The sequence below is a fragment of the Mercurialis annua genome, linkage group LG6 (assembly GCF_937616625.2).
Source record: "Mercurialis annua linkage group LG6, ddMerAnnu1.2, whole genome shotgun sequence".
Taxonomy (NCBI): Eukaryota; Viridiplantae; Streptophyta; class Magnoliopsida; order Malpighiales; family Euphorbiaceae; genus Mercurialis; species Mercurialis annua.
This window is the reverse complement of record NC_065575.1, coordinates 9,129,203-9,143,070: the sequence shown is the minus strand read 5'-3', so window position 1 is coordinate 9,143,070 and position 13,868 is coordinate 9,129,203. Positions and strand designations below refer to the sequence as shown.

General features: G+C 31.6%; 2 protein-coding genes across 2 annotated transcripts; one reads left to right on the top strand and one right to left on the bottom strand.

The window, feature by feature from the left end:
* Nucleotides 1–404: 404 nt before the first annotated feature.
* Nucleotides 405–6,162, bottom strand: LOC126688112 (NADH dehydrogenase [ubiquinone] 1 beta subcomplex subunit 10-B). Its single transcript, XM_050382694.2, has 3 exons — nucleotides 5,818–6,162; nucleotides 5,682–5,736; nucleotides 405–665 (listed from the first exon to the last, which is right to left on the bottom strand). Exons 1-2 carry the CDS (start codon nucleotides 6,104–6,106, stop codon nucleotides 5,699–5,701), a joined length of 327 nt encoding a protein of 108 aa, XP_050238651.1. The 5' UTR covers nucleotides 6,107–6,162; the 3' UTR covers nucleotides 405–665; nucleotides 5,682–5,698.
* A 1,747-nt stretch (nucleotides 6,163–7,909) lies between these two features.
* LOC126687532 (pheromone-processing carboxypeptidase KEX1-like) lies at nucleotides 7,910–11,204 on the top strand. Its single transcript, XM_050382092.1, has 3 exons — nucleotides 7,910–8,115; nucleotides 10,424–10,508; nucleotides 10,863–11,204. Exons 1-3 carry the CDS (start codon nucleotides 7,910–7,912, stop codon nucleotides 11,202–11,204), a joined length of 633 nt encoding a protein of 210 aa, XP_050238049.1.
* Nucleotides 11,205–13,868: the final 2,664 nt, after the last annotated feature.

Here is a 13,868-nt window from a genome sequence, read left to right as displayed (position 1 = left end):
TTTAGAAATTAACCCAAATCAAATTAATTTAGAAGTTATTAATTATATATCAAACGAATCTAAATCTTCTTATTATTTCATGTAGATAAATTTACTATATCTCAATTGATCAAATCAGATCTAATTGATTAGACTATTGATCATAACCAACTTGTTTTTTCCAAGAATGAAAAATGTCAATTTTAAAGAGAATTGACAACTCGGCCAATAATTCAGCCACCACAAAACCGCCAGAAAAATAGTTGACATAATAACCAAATTAACTATAAAGTTCAAACCAATTGATGATAAGGCAGGAAAAAAACCAGGGTCCCTCCAACTGAATTATAGAAAAATTCCAATCAGTCTTTCTCATCTGCGAAATCAACACTTTCTGAGGGCAACAAAATCGTAATCCATCACACTTAAACAAACATGGAACTTATTTCATTATCCCTCGCGAAATCGCTGAGTTATTTTTAGCTGTTAATAACCAAAAGGATTCAAGCCATACATTTCTATCCATGCCACAGGTCAGTGAAGGAAAAAAAACTGCAGATGAAAACAATCCTAGTAAAACCCGTCAATCCAAACGTTGTGTGTCTAACAGCAGAGCACAAAATAAGTACAAATAAACCCCATCTACCCTTCACTTCCGGCGTAAATCCACTTAAAATTTCAGCCACCTGCAAAAAGTGGGAGTATCTTAAGACTATCTATACAGCTAGTGCTGAGTAATTTATTTCAATATGAAGACGATATGCATGCATTAATCTAAACTATTTCCTTGCTATGATTAACCAAAACCAAACCAAATAGTTTCATGACCTCATAGAATAATAAATAAAAGTGACAACCAAGAAGAAAGCGAGTTGTGCAAAAAGTATTTACAAGATACAATCTACCATACAGTATATAATATAATTTACCATACAAAAAGGACATGTAAAGAAAGTGACTTCCAAATTAAATGAAATCAAAATATGTATGATTTACAATAGAAAATAACTTAACAGGTGGAATTTTTTCTTGATAGATGCAAACTTAGAAAACGACGTTCTTGATTGTTTATAGCTATAAAACTCCCTGATGGAGAATATAAGAATCTTATTGTTCTTGATTCTGAAAACTACCTTTCGACTCAATCCCACTCAAACTACCAAATAAATGTACTATTTCTCGACTCCTTAGAAATAGGATCCAATGCAATCAAGAGACTACTCAAACGTCAAACTTTAATAAAAAGGTTGAATTTCACGTTTAAACACATAAAGCACTCGAATATATTATGGCCTATTGCTATCTGCAATCACAGCCCAATAAACTATTGTGCCAAACTAAATTTGATTGCTCAATTTCTCTTCTAATTATGTCCACATGATGCATTAAAATTTACAACTTGCAATGTTTATTTACACAATTAAAACACGTCATTCATACACATATAAAATTGCTGTCACCTTGTCACTAGGACCTGATCATTTAGAATTTCTAATGATGATATGTGGGACCCTGCAGAGACTGACTCCTATATAAAAAATTATAATGGAATGTCTACAGATTTATCTGAAGTAAAGTCCACCAGCTAATTTAGCTAAAAAAATTACTTCCAAATTAAGCCACCTCATCAAACGTATACAGGGCTATGATAAAATAACTATTCAAAACCGTGCTTCTGCTATAATAAAAAATAGATATGATCCATTATCTACAAGTTGATGCTATTATTGAATAGTAATGATCCTATAGAAAGCATTACAATGCATGAAGCCTTGGGCGCTAGTGATTCCCTCTATAGGTATCCTCAATTCAGAAGAGTAAACAGACATAACTCTTACAGAAACTAAATGTCACGAAGAGAACCCCATTTAAAACAAAAAGTCAAAGGTTAAAGAAGAACTGCAGTTCTTCTGGTTCCACTGTCCCACTTCACGCTCAATACCACCTTACAAATTTCATTTGCTTTTCAACCTTCAGATAAAAAAATCCCAGATGAAACTCCCTTTGACAAACTAGTTCTAGCATATCTATAAGATGATAGTAGTTCACCATAGCCCCATTCGTTCACGACTCCCTGAGAATTAATGGCTATAAAAGGTCCCTACTTGAAGCAACTAAATTATGTTTTAAGCAGCATTTAGTACACATTAGATGCCTTGTTCTGAAATCATTTAAAATATAAAGGCTCAATCTCAAAGCTCAAATTTATGTGCCAATGTATCCTAGCAAACCCCCAACAAAAAAACTCTATAGTTCATACAGAAATGATAAATGTACATGGTCTAAATATATCTAAGAAACAGATACTAAAAGGATTAAAATGTGAGGCAAACAGGATTGATCGCAATCATTGGACATGATAGAGGGAAATCTTTATTAAACCAATCTCTTTTCTCAAGGTTGCAATATTAGCTAAAAGAATTAATGATTCAAATACCCAAGCAGCTGAGAAATGACAGTTGAGGATCAAGCAAGAAAGATTGATGAGCTGGCATTACTTGGTTTGTTGATCTTGGTAAGAAAATTAGGATGATTATAATGGAATTGTATAGCTGTGATTGTAACTGTATATAAACAGAAGATATATTACTTTTATGTTATTGATTCAGGATTGTAACACTCTTGTAATCTCTCCTGATGCTGATATGATAATTAAGTTGCTTTTTTTACATTATACACCTATACTATTAAGCCAACACCTCTCCCTTACCCATTAATTCCACACGTCCTATTAAGCCATGTCTTGGTCTAAATTTTCTGGAGTGGTGCCTAACAGTAACACCATATCGCATTTGCAGCATGAATAGCACCATAACAAATTTCTTCTCCGGGGTTAGAATATTTAATCCCCCATTAGTCCAAGCAACATATAATGTATAATAGGGTAGGTAGCACAAAAACGGAAACGGGAAAAGGACACGACATGAAACCGACGGGGAAACAACATTTTTCAAAAATTAAGGACACAAAATATGGGGAAACATGTAATTATAAAAAATATTCGATATTTATATATATATACATAAAGGAATATTTTTATAACTTTTCATCCAAAATATATAAAATTAAAATACTAATAATTTATTTTTAAAATATTTATTTTAAAAAGAAGTTGATAATAAATTTTAATAATAACTATACCCAATTATACATAATCTAAATTAGTTTGCTAAAACTAAGAGCCCAAGCCCACCTTAAGAAGAAGGGACTTGTATAACAAGTAACGTAACAATCAACGCATTACCTTTCGTCTTCTTCTCCTCTCCAAGACTCCAACTCTCTCTTTTTATAAATTATCATTCATAAATTCTCGCATGTTGCGGACTTTAAGGTTTAAATTTTTTTCCACAAATTCAAAAATCCAATTTCATTCATCCTGTATAAATCAATCTTTAATCAATTTGAAAATAAAGTTACAAATTTACATTCAAGAGCTTAAGCCAAATTCTGATGAGTGGTGCAGAGATTTTCAGGCAACCCGAGGAGGTTTCAATTAAGAAATAAATGATGAGAAAACTAATCAATTTGTTGAGTTTGTGATACAATTAGAAAATAAAGTGTATGTTTTTTTAAAAGGAAAGACAATTTCTAATTTTTCATACCAGTTTCCCCAATGTTCCCGTTTCGGAAATATTGGGAAACACGGAAACGTTGAGACAACAACGTTTCCGTGCTTCCTGTTAATAGATCATACACAATCAAGTTCTAACCCCGTTCCAACTGCTTGAGGTAAAACACAGCATGCTACGATAATGACGATAACCTTTTATAAGACTCTCTTTTAAGAATTAATCATCTCTCATAATTTGTTAGCCCTCAACAGTTAACATCAACCAACGAGACGCTATAGTTATCCAGTCATTAGTGCACTGCTGACACGTGATACACAGTCCATATGTAAGCTGCAAAACTTAAATTTTTTAATGCAATATCCAAATGTAAAAAAGGAAACTTGGTGTTTAATGAGAGCTACTTAATTTTTATTTCAACTACCCTCAGATGACTCAAATGCAAAGGCATTACCAATTTACCATTAGGCCTCCGAAGTATTTGCTATGAGATACATTCTAATTATGTACATTCATTGCACTCATTAGTCAAGACAGAGTGATAGCTTTTACAATCTAAATTCCAGTTCGTAGTGTCTTCTATCTGATGCAGATATTCTAGTCTAGTAATTTTTGTTACACGCTCCGAAAGTGACAACAATATCCCCTACCACCCTAAGAACTTAAGCTCGTCCATTGACTTTGCTTGTCACCAAACATCAGCCAACAATTTCGGTTGTTTTCCAAATTACAATTATTCAATGTCTTAATCTAAATCTATAGTTTCTACTCTCCTGGACCATGTAAACTTACTGGCCAGGATAATTATAACAATAGCACTAGCCATAAACAGTTGGACTACTAGGTGTTGTGCATATCGATCAAAGTACTGCCCTATAATGAGTTTAACATTTGTAGAAAGTTAAATATCAACGTACTCTTTTTAAGTGACAAATAGTCAATTATATATTTTAAATACAATCCCTATTTTTACTCTAACTATGATGTTGATATATGCCTGCAAAATCCTCTTTATATTAAGCACACCAAAGCTTTAAGCTACAATACTGTACCTTCCCCTACGAACTCAAGCTTGTATGAATGACTACTCATCTCATGCCCCCACATCATTACACCAATCAAAGAAAACTAGGGTTATTACTCGTGACAGTTACCACTTACCAAATTGTGCCATTTGTTTAAAAATGAGTCAACAACATCAACATCAAATAGCCTTGATCCCAAGTTAATTGGGGTCGGCTACATAAATTCTCTTTTTCCATTCAGTACGATTTTGGGCAATCTCTTTAAAAAGGCCAATAGTTGTTAAGTTGTTTTGAATTACTTTTACCCAAATTTGCTTAAGTCTACATCTCCCTCTCTTCAATCCCTCTGTCTTAATATGTTCAACCTTTCTAACCGGAACATCAACTCATCTACGGTTATCATGAACAAACCATCTTAATCTATACTCTCGATTTTCAGAACTAATCTTTTTAAAAAAATTGTAATGAAACATTAATTTTGAGTTCAACTGTGAGTCTTTAGGGAAATTGCAGTGGAATTTTGTTGATGTGGAAAGAATATTATTCACCACATCATCAGACACATAATCCCAAATCCATGTGGTTAACGACGTGGCTGCTGATATGAAAAATATTCTGAAAATTTTCTTTTACATCAGCTAAAATACACTGGCATTCTATTATAAGTCACCGTTAAACTTTAAATTAAAGTCTGAATACCAAAAAGAAAAAAATTCTAGTTTAGCACCTATCTTAAAACAATGGGTATAGTTTGATGACCGCTAGAGTTAATTACTCGAGAAAATGACTATCGGCCTACTTGCCATTATGCTACACTACAACACCATATTCTAATATACAGATTACAGTTTCCAATACCACATGCAGCATAACACCAAATAAAACCTATTTTCCTGAATTATATACCTCCAGTAACCTAAACCATCGACAAAATGAATACTGGGTATTCTACATTTGGATCAAAATACCGTCACATAACCAGTTAAAACCATTCGATGCAGTAATATAAGCTAATTTAAAGCAAGATATTATCACATTCGACCAATAAAAAATTAAAACCCTAATTTATTCAATGTACAACTCCATTAAACAAAATAATTAGGGATACCTGAAGAATGAAATTATTCAATCAGACTCAGCTGCTTCCTCCACCACTTTTGGACCTAAAAATTCAACCAATCAATCAATTAACAAACCGCACAACGATAAACACACAGCGATTCAAAAAATGAAGCAATTTGTACCGTGGAAACACGGCGGGCGGTGGTCTTTGCCCCAACCAATGCCACGTGTAGACTCGAGATACTGCTGAACAAGATTGCGGCACTTCTGGAGATGATTAACGCCTTCGACACGGTAACACCACCTCAGCCTCTCTCTTAAGATTTTTGCTTTCTCGATTTGAATCCATTTTTCTCGTACTATATGCTCTCTCATTTCGAGCATGGCCACCGGGTCCTTGTACGGGTTCGATGGATCGAAGTCATCGGGTCCGGTTTCCTCGAACTCCACTACTCCCTTCTTCCTTCCCATTTTTTCTTTTCTTCTGTAATCTGAAACACTTGAGAATTTCTTTTTGTTAAAAGGTGTGGTTGCTGGATTCGGGTTTTGGGCTTTGTTTTTAATTAGAAGTTTTGGGTTGGACTTTCTAGAAAGATATTAGAGGAAATTAGACTCAGCACTTGATTATCAAAAATAATTCCAAAAATACTTGAGCATTTTTTTTTTCTGTCAACACTTGATTCCACCTTTTTATTTCATCTAGCACTTGATTCCACCTTTTTATTTCATCCAGCACTTGATTTCACCTTTTTATTTCATCCAACACTTAACCCAACCTTTTTATTTCGTCCAACATTTAACTTTATTTTTTTATTCATCCAACATTTAACTCCATTTTTTTAAGATTTAGAATTTAAATTTTAGGATTTTAGGGGTTTAGGGTTTATGATTTTAGGGTTAGGGTTTAGCATGATTTACGATTTAGCATGATTTATTGTTTAGGGTTTAAGATTTAGGATATAGGGTTTAGCATGATTTAGGATTTAGGGTTTAGCATGATTTAGGGTTTAGGGTTTAAGATTTAAAATTTAGGGTTTAGGGTTTAGCATGTTTTAGGGTTTAGAGTTTAGAGTTTAGGGATTAGGGTTTAGGTTTTAGCATGATTTAGGGTTTAGGATTTAGTATAATTTAGGGTTTAGGGTTTAGAGAAATAAGATTTTAAGTGTTAAATTAAATGTTTTTATTAAATCAAGTGCTAGGTGCAATTTATTTTCTTTTATAAGTATTATTCGCAAATAAAAACGAACATAAGTATTTTTGAGATTATTTTAAAAAAATCAAGTATTTTTCAACTTTTCCCAAGATATTAGAAGAAATTAGGCTCAGCACTGTAAATGGCCAAATAATCTTACTTTTACAACCCGGAACTTTTCCTTGCAAAAATACGGTGCTTGCTTTCGTTCTTCTATATTCATACTCTCTTTTTTCTTTTTCATCGCTAATTATAGAGCAAATTACTATAAAACCCTCATATTTGACATAATTCACACTTTAATCTCTCCTGTTTAAAAACTAAAGTATGTGGCCTCTCACTTTTACTTCCGTCAACATTTTAGTCCCTCCATATATTTTTAGTGTGAGTCAACGAAATTAAGGGACTTATGGGTAAATTAATTATCAAATCTGAGGGACGAAATCGTTGATAAAAATAAAAGTGAGGGGTGAAATCGTTGAGAAAAATAAACGTGGGGGATCATATAGTTTCGTTGACTAACATCCAAAATGGATGGAAGGACTAATCGTTGACAAAACCAAAAGTGAGGGACTATATAGTTCAATTTCCAAATAAGAGGGACTAAACTGTGAATTATGTAAAATGTGAGGGGTGTCATAGTAATTTGCTCTTAATTATATTATTAAAATACGGTTGATCAGCTTCATCAGCTAATCAATTCTTTGCTATTATCTAGGGATCATGTTTGCATGCCGGTTTTAAGGGAAGTTCTTACCTAGACCCGGTACATGAAAAATTCATGGACTATTCAATGAGATGTTAGAAAAATAAGAAAAAAGAGAAAATAATGAGAAGAGAGAGAAATTGTGTTAGATTTTCTAACACTTCATTGGATAGGTGCATGGAAAATTCATGAACAGGGACTAGGTACGAATTTTTCCCGATTTTAATTTGAATTTCCTACAATTTCTCCTTCAATCTTTCCATTTTTTTCTCTTTCTTCTTCATTTTTTCAGTCATTTATACTTAACTGTTTGTACACGACTGATGCATGTTCTTGTTCATTTAAATTTCTTCGTTTCGTACAAGTTCTTTGTACAATGGTTATCACTAGGTCAATTTCCAAAAATTCTCCTAAATTAAATGTTGCAAACACTAATTTAAAGAATCCTTTAAGTGAAAGGAAGACCGGTTTCACTGAAATTTCAAGTAAGAAAATGGGAAACGAGCTTTCGTCAAGTAAGAAAAAGAGAGTTGTTAATGATTTTGAGGATAATAATTTTAAAGAACTTCCAGTTTCTGAAAAGTAAAAAGAAAAGAGTGTTGATGTTGAATCCACAAAAGATGAAGATTATAATTTTGAAGAACTTGCAGTTTTTAAAAAATAAAAAGGAAAGAATGTTGTTGTTGAATCTTCAAAATTATTAGCATTGTTATTACTTAATACATTTAGGTTGGTTTATTGATTTTGTATTTGTTCATTAGTTTTGTAATTGATAATCAATTTCATTTATTATGTTTTGTTTATTGCTAGTTTTTTAATTTTAAACATATTAATTTTTGGTTGATTTATTAGTATATTAAGTATCCTTAAAAATAATGCGCATGTCCCCCCCCCCCCCCTATCCGTACTTTTATATACAATATAGATTTGTTCAGAACTGACAGTATTTTATTAAGTCTGAAGATCATTTTCCTATAAAGATTAATTATAATGCTAGTGTCGATGTGATTTTGAATATTAAAAATGTTTTAAACCCCGAAACTTTAGAAAGATTTTCAAACACATGTTTTAAGAAGTTTTTAGGCATGAAAGAATTTAAAATTCAAGGTCAGCTGATCCACTGTTTGCTTCTTATAAAGAGGTAAAACATCTCGTTTTTTATGAGTTATGTATCAAAGTGTCATGGCAGTTGTTAAAGTTTTCAGTTGATGATTTTGCCTTAATAACTCGACTTAAATAGAATTAGTGAAAAACTTCTTTTCCTCTCTCCTCTCTCTCAAATAGAAACCCTAGCCGTCAAGCGTATCTCCTTTTGTTTTTCGCTTTGGCTGCCGTCAATGGTTTATTTTTGCCGTCAGCGGTAGCCATTTCTTTTTTATTGCTTTAAAATAAAATAAATGACCGACTCCTTTTCATCTTTTTCATTTTTGTTGGTAAATCTATCGACGAGACGCATCAATTTCAATATATATACAAATGAAAATCAGAGATGGATCAAGATCTTTCAAGATTGAAGATGAAATCGTTATAGGTTATATAAGTTTTTTGATAACTATTTTACAACGATTGTCTTTCTTTTTTGAAAGTTTGTTGTTCTTTCTGTATGAAAGATTTGTTGTTTTTTTTTATGAAGAGTTTGTGAGTGTTCTGTTAGACAGAAAAGGATTGGATCTTATTGTGTTAGAGCAGTTATGTAATTTTGATTTTATTTTGTAAGACGATCTGCGAATCAAGGTTTATATCTTGTTCCATGTCAGGTCATTAGAAACGGTTATACCCTTTTAGAATTCTTACACCTGTAACTGCTCTTTATTATTAATGAAAGATTTCGATTGTCAAAAAAAAAACTCGACTTAAATGTGGTGATACTGTTGATTTGAAGTTGTATCGGACTGAAGTTAATTTCAAAATAAATTGTTTTGGAAATATAAAGAAAGTTTCAAAAAAGTTTTTGGGTGATAGTTTTCTTTTGAAACATTGGAGCAGAGTTTTAAAAACTGAACCGGTGACCAAATCAGTAAGGACACTTGTTCCTGGTTCAACTGGTTGAACCAATTTAATAAATTTTAAAAAATTCATAGTTCACTAGTTCAATACTAATTTGTTACCGATTCAATTCGGTCTGATCCGGTCAGATTTGGTCCAACCCGGATCAATTGTAAATTTCGGTTATTTTACAATTTTAGACCGAACTACTAGCCGGTTTCCAGTTTAACAGGCCAGCCCGGTTTTGAACACACTGCATTGGAGTAAGTAATGAGGAAGAGGCTTTCAAATGGCTGTTTTATATATATTTTTTTTGTACAATAATAAAAGTGATACAGTTGTTCGTGATGAATATTTTAACCTTGTTGGTAGTGGCGATTTTGAAAATTTTCCGTGGGGAAAAGATTAGTTTCATACGACTGTGGAGTTTTTAAAAAAGCAAACTTTGTTTTTTGAAAAACTATGATTTTTTAAAGAAAAATCAAAAGCTTCCGGTGCTCCACTTTCTTCCCGATATGATGGATTTCCTTTAGCCTTGCAAACCTGATTTTTTTAGTGTTTCCCCGCTGTCCAAGATAACAACTCTTCGGGAGCGTTCGTATTTGTGCCGAAACTTATTTGAAGAATCTGCTGAACGTGTACTTAAAAATATAGTCCGTTATGCATGTGTTTGATATTTTTTAAAAAAATACTAGTATACTATCAATAAGTTGTTGGTAAACTGTGTTTAGTTATCTTTTTTAATTTTAACAATATAAAATGTTTATGAGTTATAGTAAACCTTTAAAATAACTTTAGTTAATTGATAGTACATTTATATAATATTTTATTTACTTTTTTGTGTGTATTTTAACTTTTTATGTATTGGTGATTAATTATCTTTTACTCTGTTGAAATTACAAAGTCTACAACCAACAGTCGAAGCTGGATTTGGAGGGGCTTTTGTGAAAGGAAATTGTAAAGCCGAAGATGAGGTGGAGGGGAATGAAGTAGCTACTTTAAAAACAAAAGTTCATAGATTGGTTTTGAATCAATCAAAGATTTTTAATGAGCTTTCAGATTGGAAGACATTTGTAGAAAATTAGTTTTTTAATGCCATAAATCATTGAAAAGCCTATTGATTGTTCGTCAAGGTAATGTAAAGGTAAACCTTTAGTAAAATGTGATAAAATATGTTTTATAATTTTCCTTTTGCATGTATTTTACTTTTGTGTATCTTGCCTAATATTTTGTTTTAAGCGGATGTTCCCACTGAGGTCTCTTTCTTCGGAAGATACTGCTATTGATCATACAAAGAAATCCAATGAATAAAAAGAAACAATGATGAAGATACGGATTAAGAGGATGATGAGAATGAGTCGAGCAACAAAGAGGCAAATGAGGAAAGTGAGGACAATGATAACAGCGATGACAACGATAATGGCGATGGCGACAATGACTTGTATAATGATAAGATCCATGGAGATAGCAATGAAGACGATAAAGACAAAGATAATGAGAACAAATATGACTTAAGTCATGAAAATACAATTGAAGATTACAATATTAGTGAGAGGTTCTATTACGGTTATAATGAGTTTGAGGCTGGTAACAACTATGAAAAGAAAGGTGACGAGGGTAAACGTAACAAAGAGAGTGATTATGTTGTTAAAGAGAGAAAAAAGCTAATATTATCTTGTTATTAGTCTTTTTTAGTACTTTTTTTTTGAAAATTTCATTTCATTTATATTAACAGTTTATTTTTTTATTTTTTTTGTAAAGCTCAATCTGTTGATAGTTGTCTTATTTTCAATAGGGTTAATTACATATAAAATCACCACCTTTACACGAAATTGCAAAAATAACACGACCTTTAAAACGTGGCAATTCAGGGCACCACCTTTCATTTCTTTTCAAAAATAACACGGGCACATTTTTAGTGGCATTTTTGCTGACGTGGCGTGACACGTGGCACTCTCACTGGGTGTCCAAGTCAGCAAAATTTTATCAAAAAACGTGCACATGCTATTTTTGAAAAGAAATGAAAGGTGATGCCCTGAATTGACACGTTTTAAAGGTCGTGTTATTTTTGAAAATTCGTGTAAAGGTGGTGATTTTATATGTAATTAACCCTTTTCAATATTGAAGAAGTCGGTTCTCAAGGTATTCAATGTGTAGAGGCATTTTTTTCATTTCATTCGACTGATCTCAGTGCTCTTATTTAGGGCTGACAATTCGTATCATCGTAAATATGATTTAATCATTAAAAAATAACAATTTTGTAGTCGTGTTTATTCAGCACGATATTTGCTAGTAATTAAATTTATATCGGATGCAAGACATTTTGGCAATTTTATTTTTACAAATTTCCAATAATCTATAACTAAAATATCTCAAACTTAAAATATTTCAGTCCGACCTACTCCACCCAATTGCCACCTTTCTTATGCTTAAGGAGAAAGTGCAAAGAAATGTTTTGGGGGTTTCTATATTTATTTTTATGTTATAAATTTGGCCGCCAACCAATGGGGGTTGGTCCAAGTGGTAAGCGGCTTGGTATCGCTTAAGTAAGGTCTCGGGTTCGAGTTCTTGTGAATGCAGAAAATTCCCACTGGTAGACTCACCCACCATGCCAGGTGCGCGACACGGGTCGGATCCGGATTAGTCAGGGCGAAGCCTTGGAAACCGGATGGGCTTACCAAAAAAAAAAAAAATTTGGCCGCCATGATTGTTAACTTTATTTTGTTGTGAGCCACATCTGAACTTTATTGATATAATGCCTTCTTGGTCAACATAAATTTAAATGTAAGTATTTTTAATTTTATTTGATATAGCTACCCAATTTTGAACATAAATGAATTTTGATTCAAAATAGTATACAAATATCTCAGAAAGTGAATTATATAGAAATTTATTAGCTTATATTGTTTTCTTGACAAAGTTAAAATCTAAATACGTTAATAGTTAGCGTTTTAAATTTTAATCAACCTTTATCTATTGATCCTATTGAGGTTCGAAATCAAAATCTTATAATATACCGGAAAGTTTTATGGGGGAATATACTTTAATAAGTACTAATATTATTTGGTTCAATAATTTTATAAAATATATTGTACTTTTTAATACGATAACAAATTTCTAGATTGTGGGTTAAATTTCTCCCACAAATACTCACCCTCTTCAATTATAAAAAAATATATTTTAAAATATCAAATTAAACAAAATAGTAGCATATTAGTTGAAGCTAAATGTTTGGTACAAAATTATTAAATAATAGTAGTACATTATATGGATCCTTAATTGAAAGATCCTATTCAACTTCCCTTTTTATTTTTAATTTTAGACGGTTAATTAAATATCATGTGCGTTCTTATGTATTAATTTTTTACCAAATCAATAATATTAAATTATACTCCATTTTTTATAAATTAATTTTCGTATTAATTTCTTTGATGTATGTAATGGTCATAAATATTGAGATACGAGAAAAAAATCTTAAAAGTACAACAAACTCCAAATAATTGGGACATTTAATGACGCTTAAACAAACGGAAAGCTAGTACCACTTTCCTCATTTTACTGACTACCAAAGGTAGCTACCAACGAAACTGAAACCGGAAATTGTACACGTGTCAATAGCCCATATTATTTGAGCTCCAAACTTGAGAAATTTACAAAAATATTAAAAAAAAGTCAAACACATTTAAAAATATCATTTAGAAAAAACTTATTAGAACAATATTTTTAATTTGAATTTACCATTAAAAGTACTAGTTTAATTTAATCCATTTGAATGAAAATAGCCCCTTTTCATCTTCTTCAACTTTTAATCGCCAATGTGGGTCTAGATTGAATGACTAAGACATTTCTAAATGCATTAAGAGGTTGTGGGTTCGAATCACGTTTCGGTAACTAACAAACTAACAATTGAGACTCTAAAGAGTCGACTACCACTTTTGAACAAAAAAAACCCTCTAATCTGTGTAAAAGATACAAATGCAAATACACTTCAATTTAATTTTCTTAAATAAAATGGATATTATTAGATTAGAAAAAGCTAAAATCATTAAAAAGCAACCCAAATTTATAAAGATGGGATCATACAATTATTATTTTTATATTATAATCTCTTTCTTTATGACTATGAGATAGAAAACAAAGCACATAACTTTAGATTAAAAAAATTTAATAAAAATGTGGTACAAATAAAAGAGAGTAAAAATAGATGGTAAAAAAGAAATTGCGGTATTTTTAGTAAATTTCCCTCTAAACTTCATATTACTCCCTACTTTAACGGACTCTCTTCAAGAACACCAACGCTACACGGAACACCAAACATTCACTAAAATATTAATATAATAATAATAATA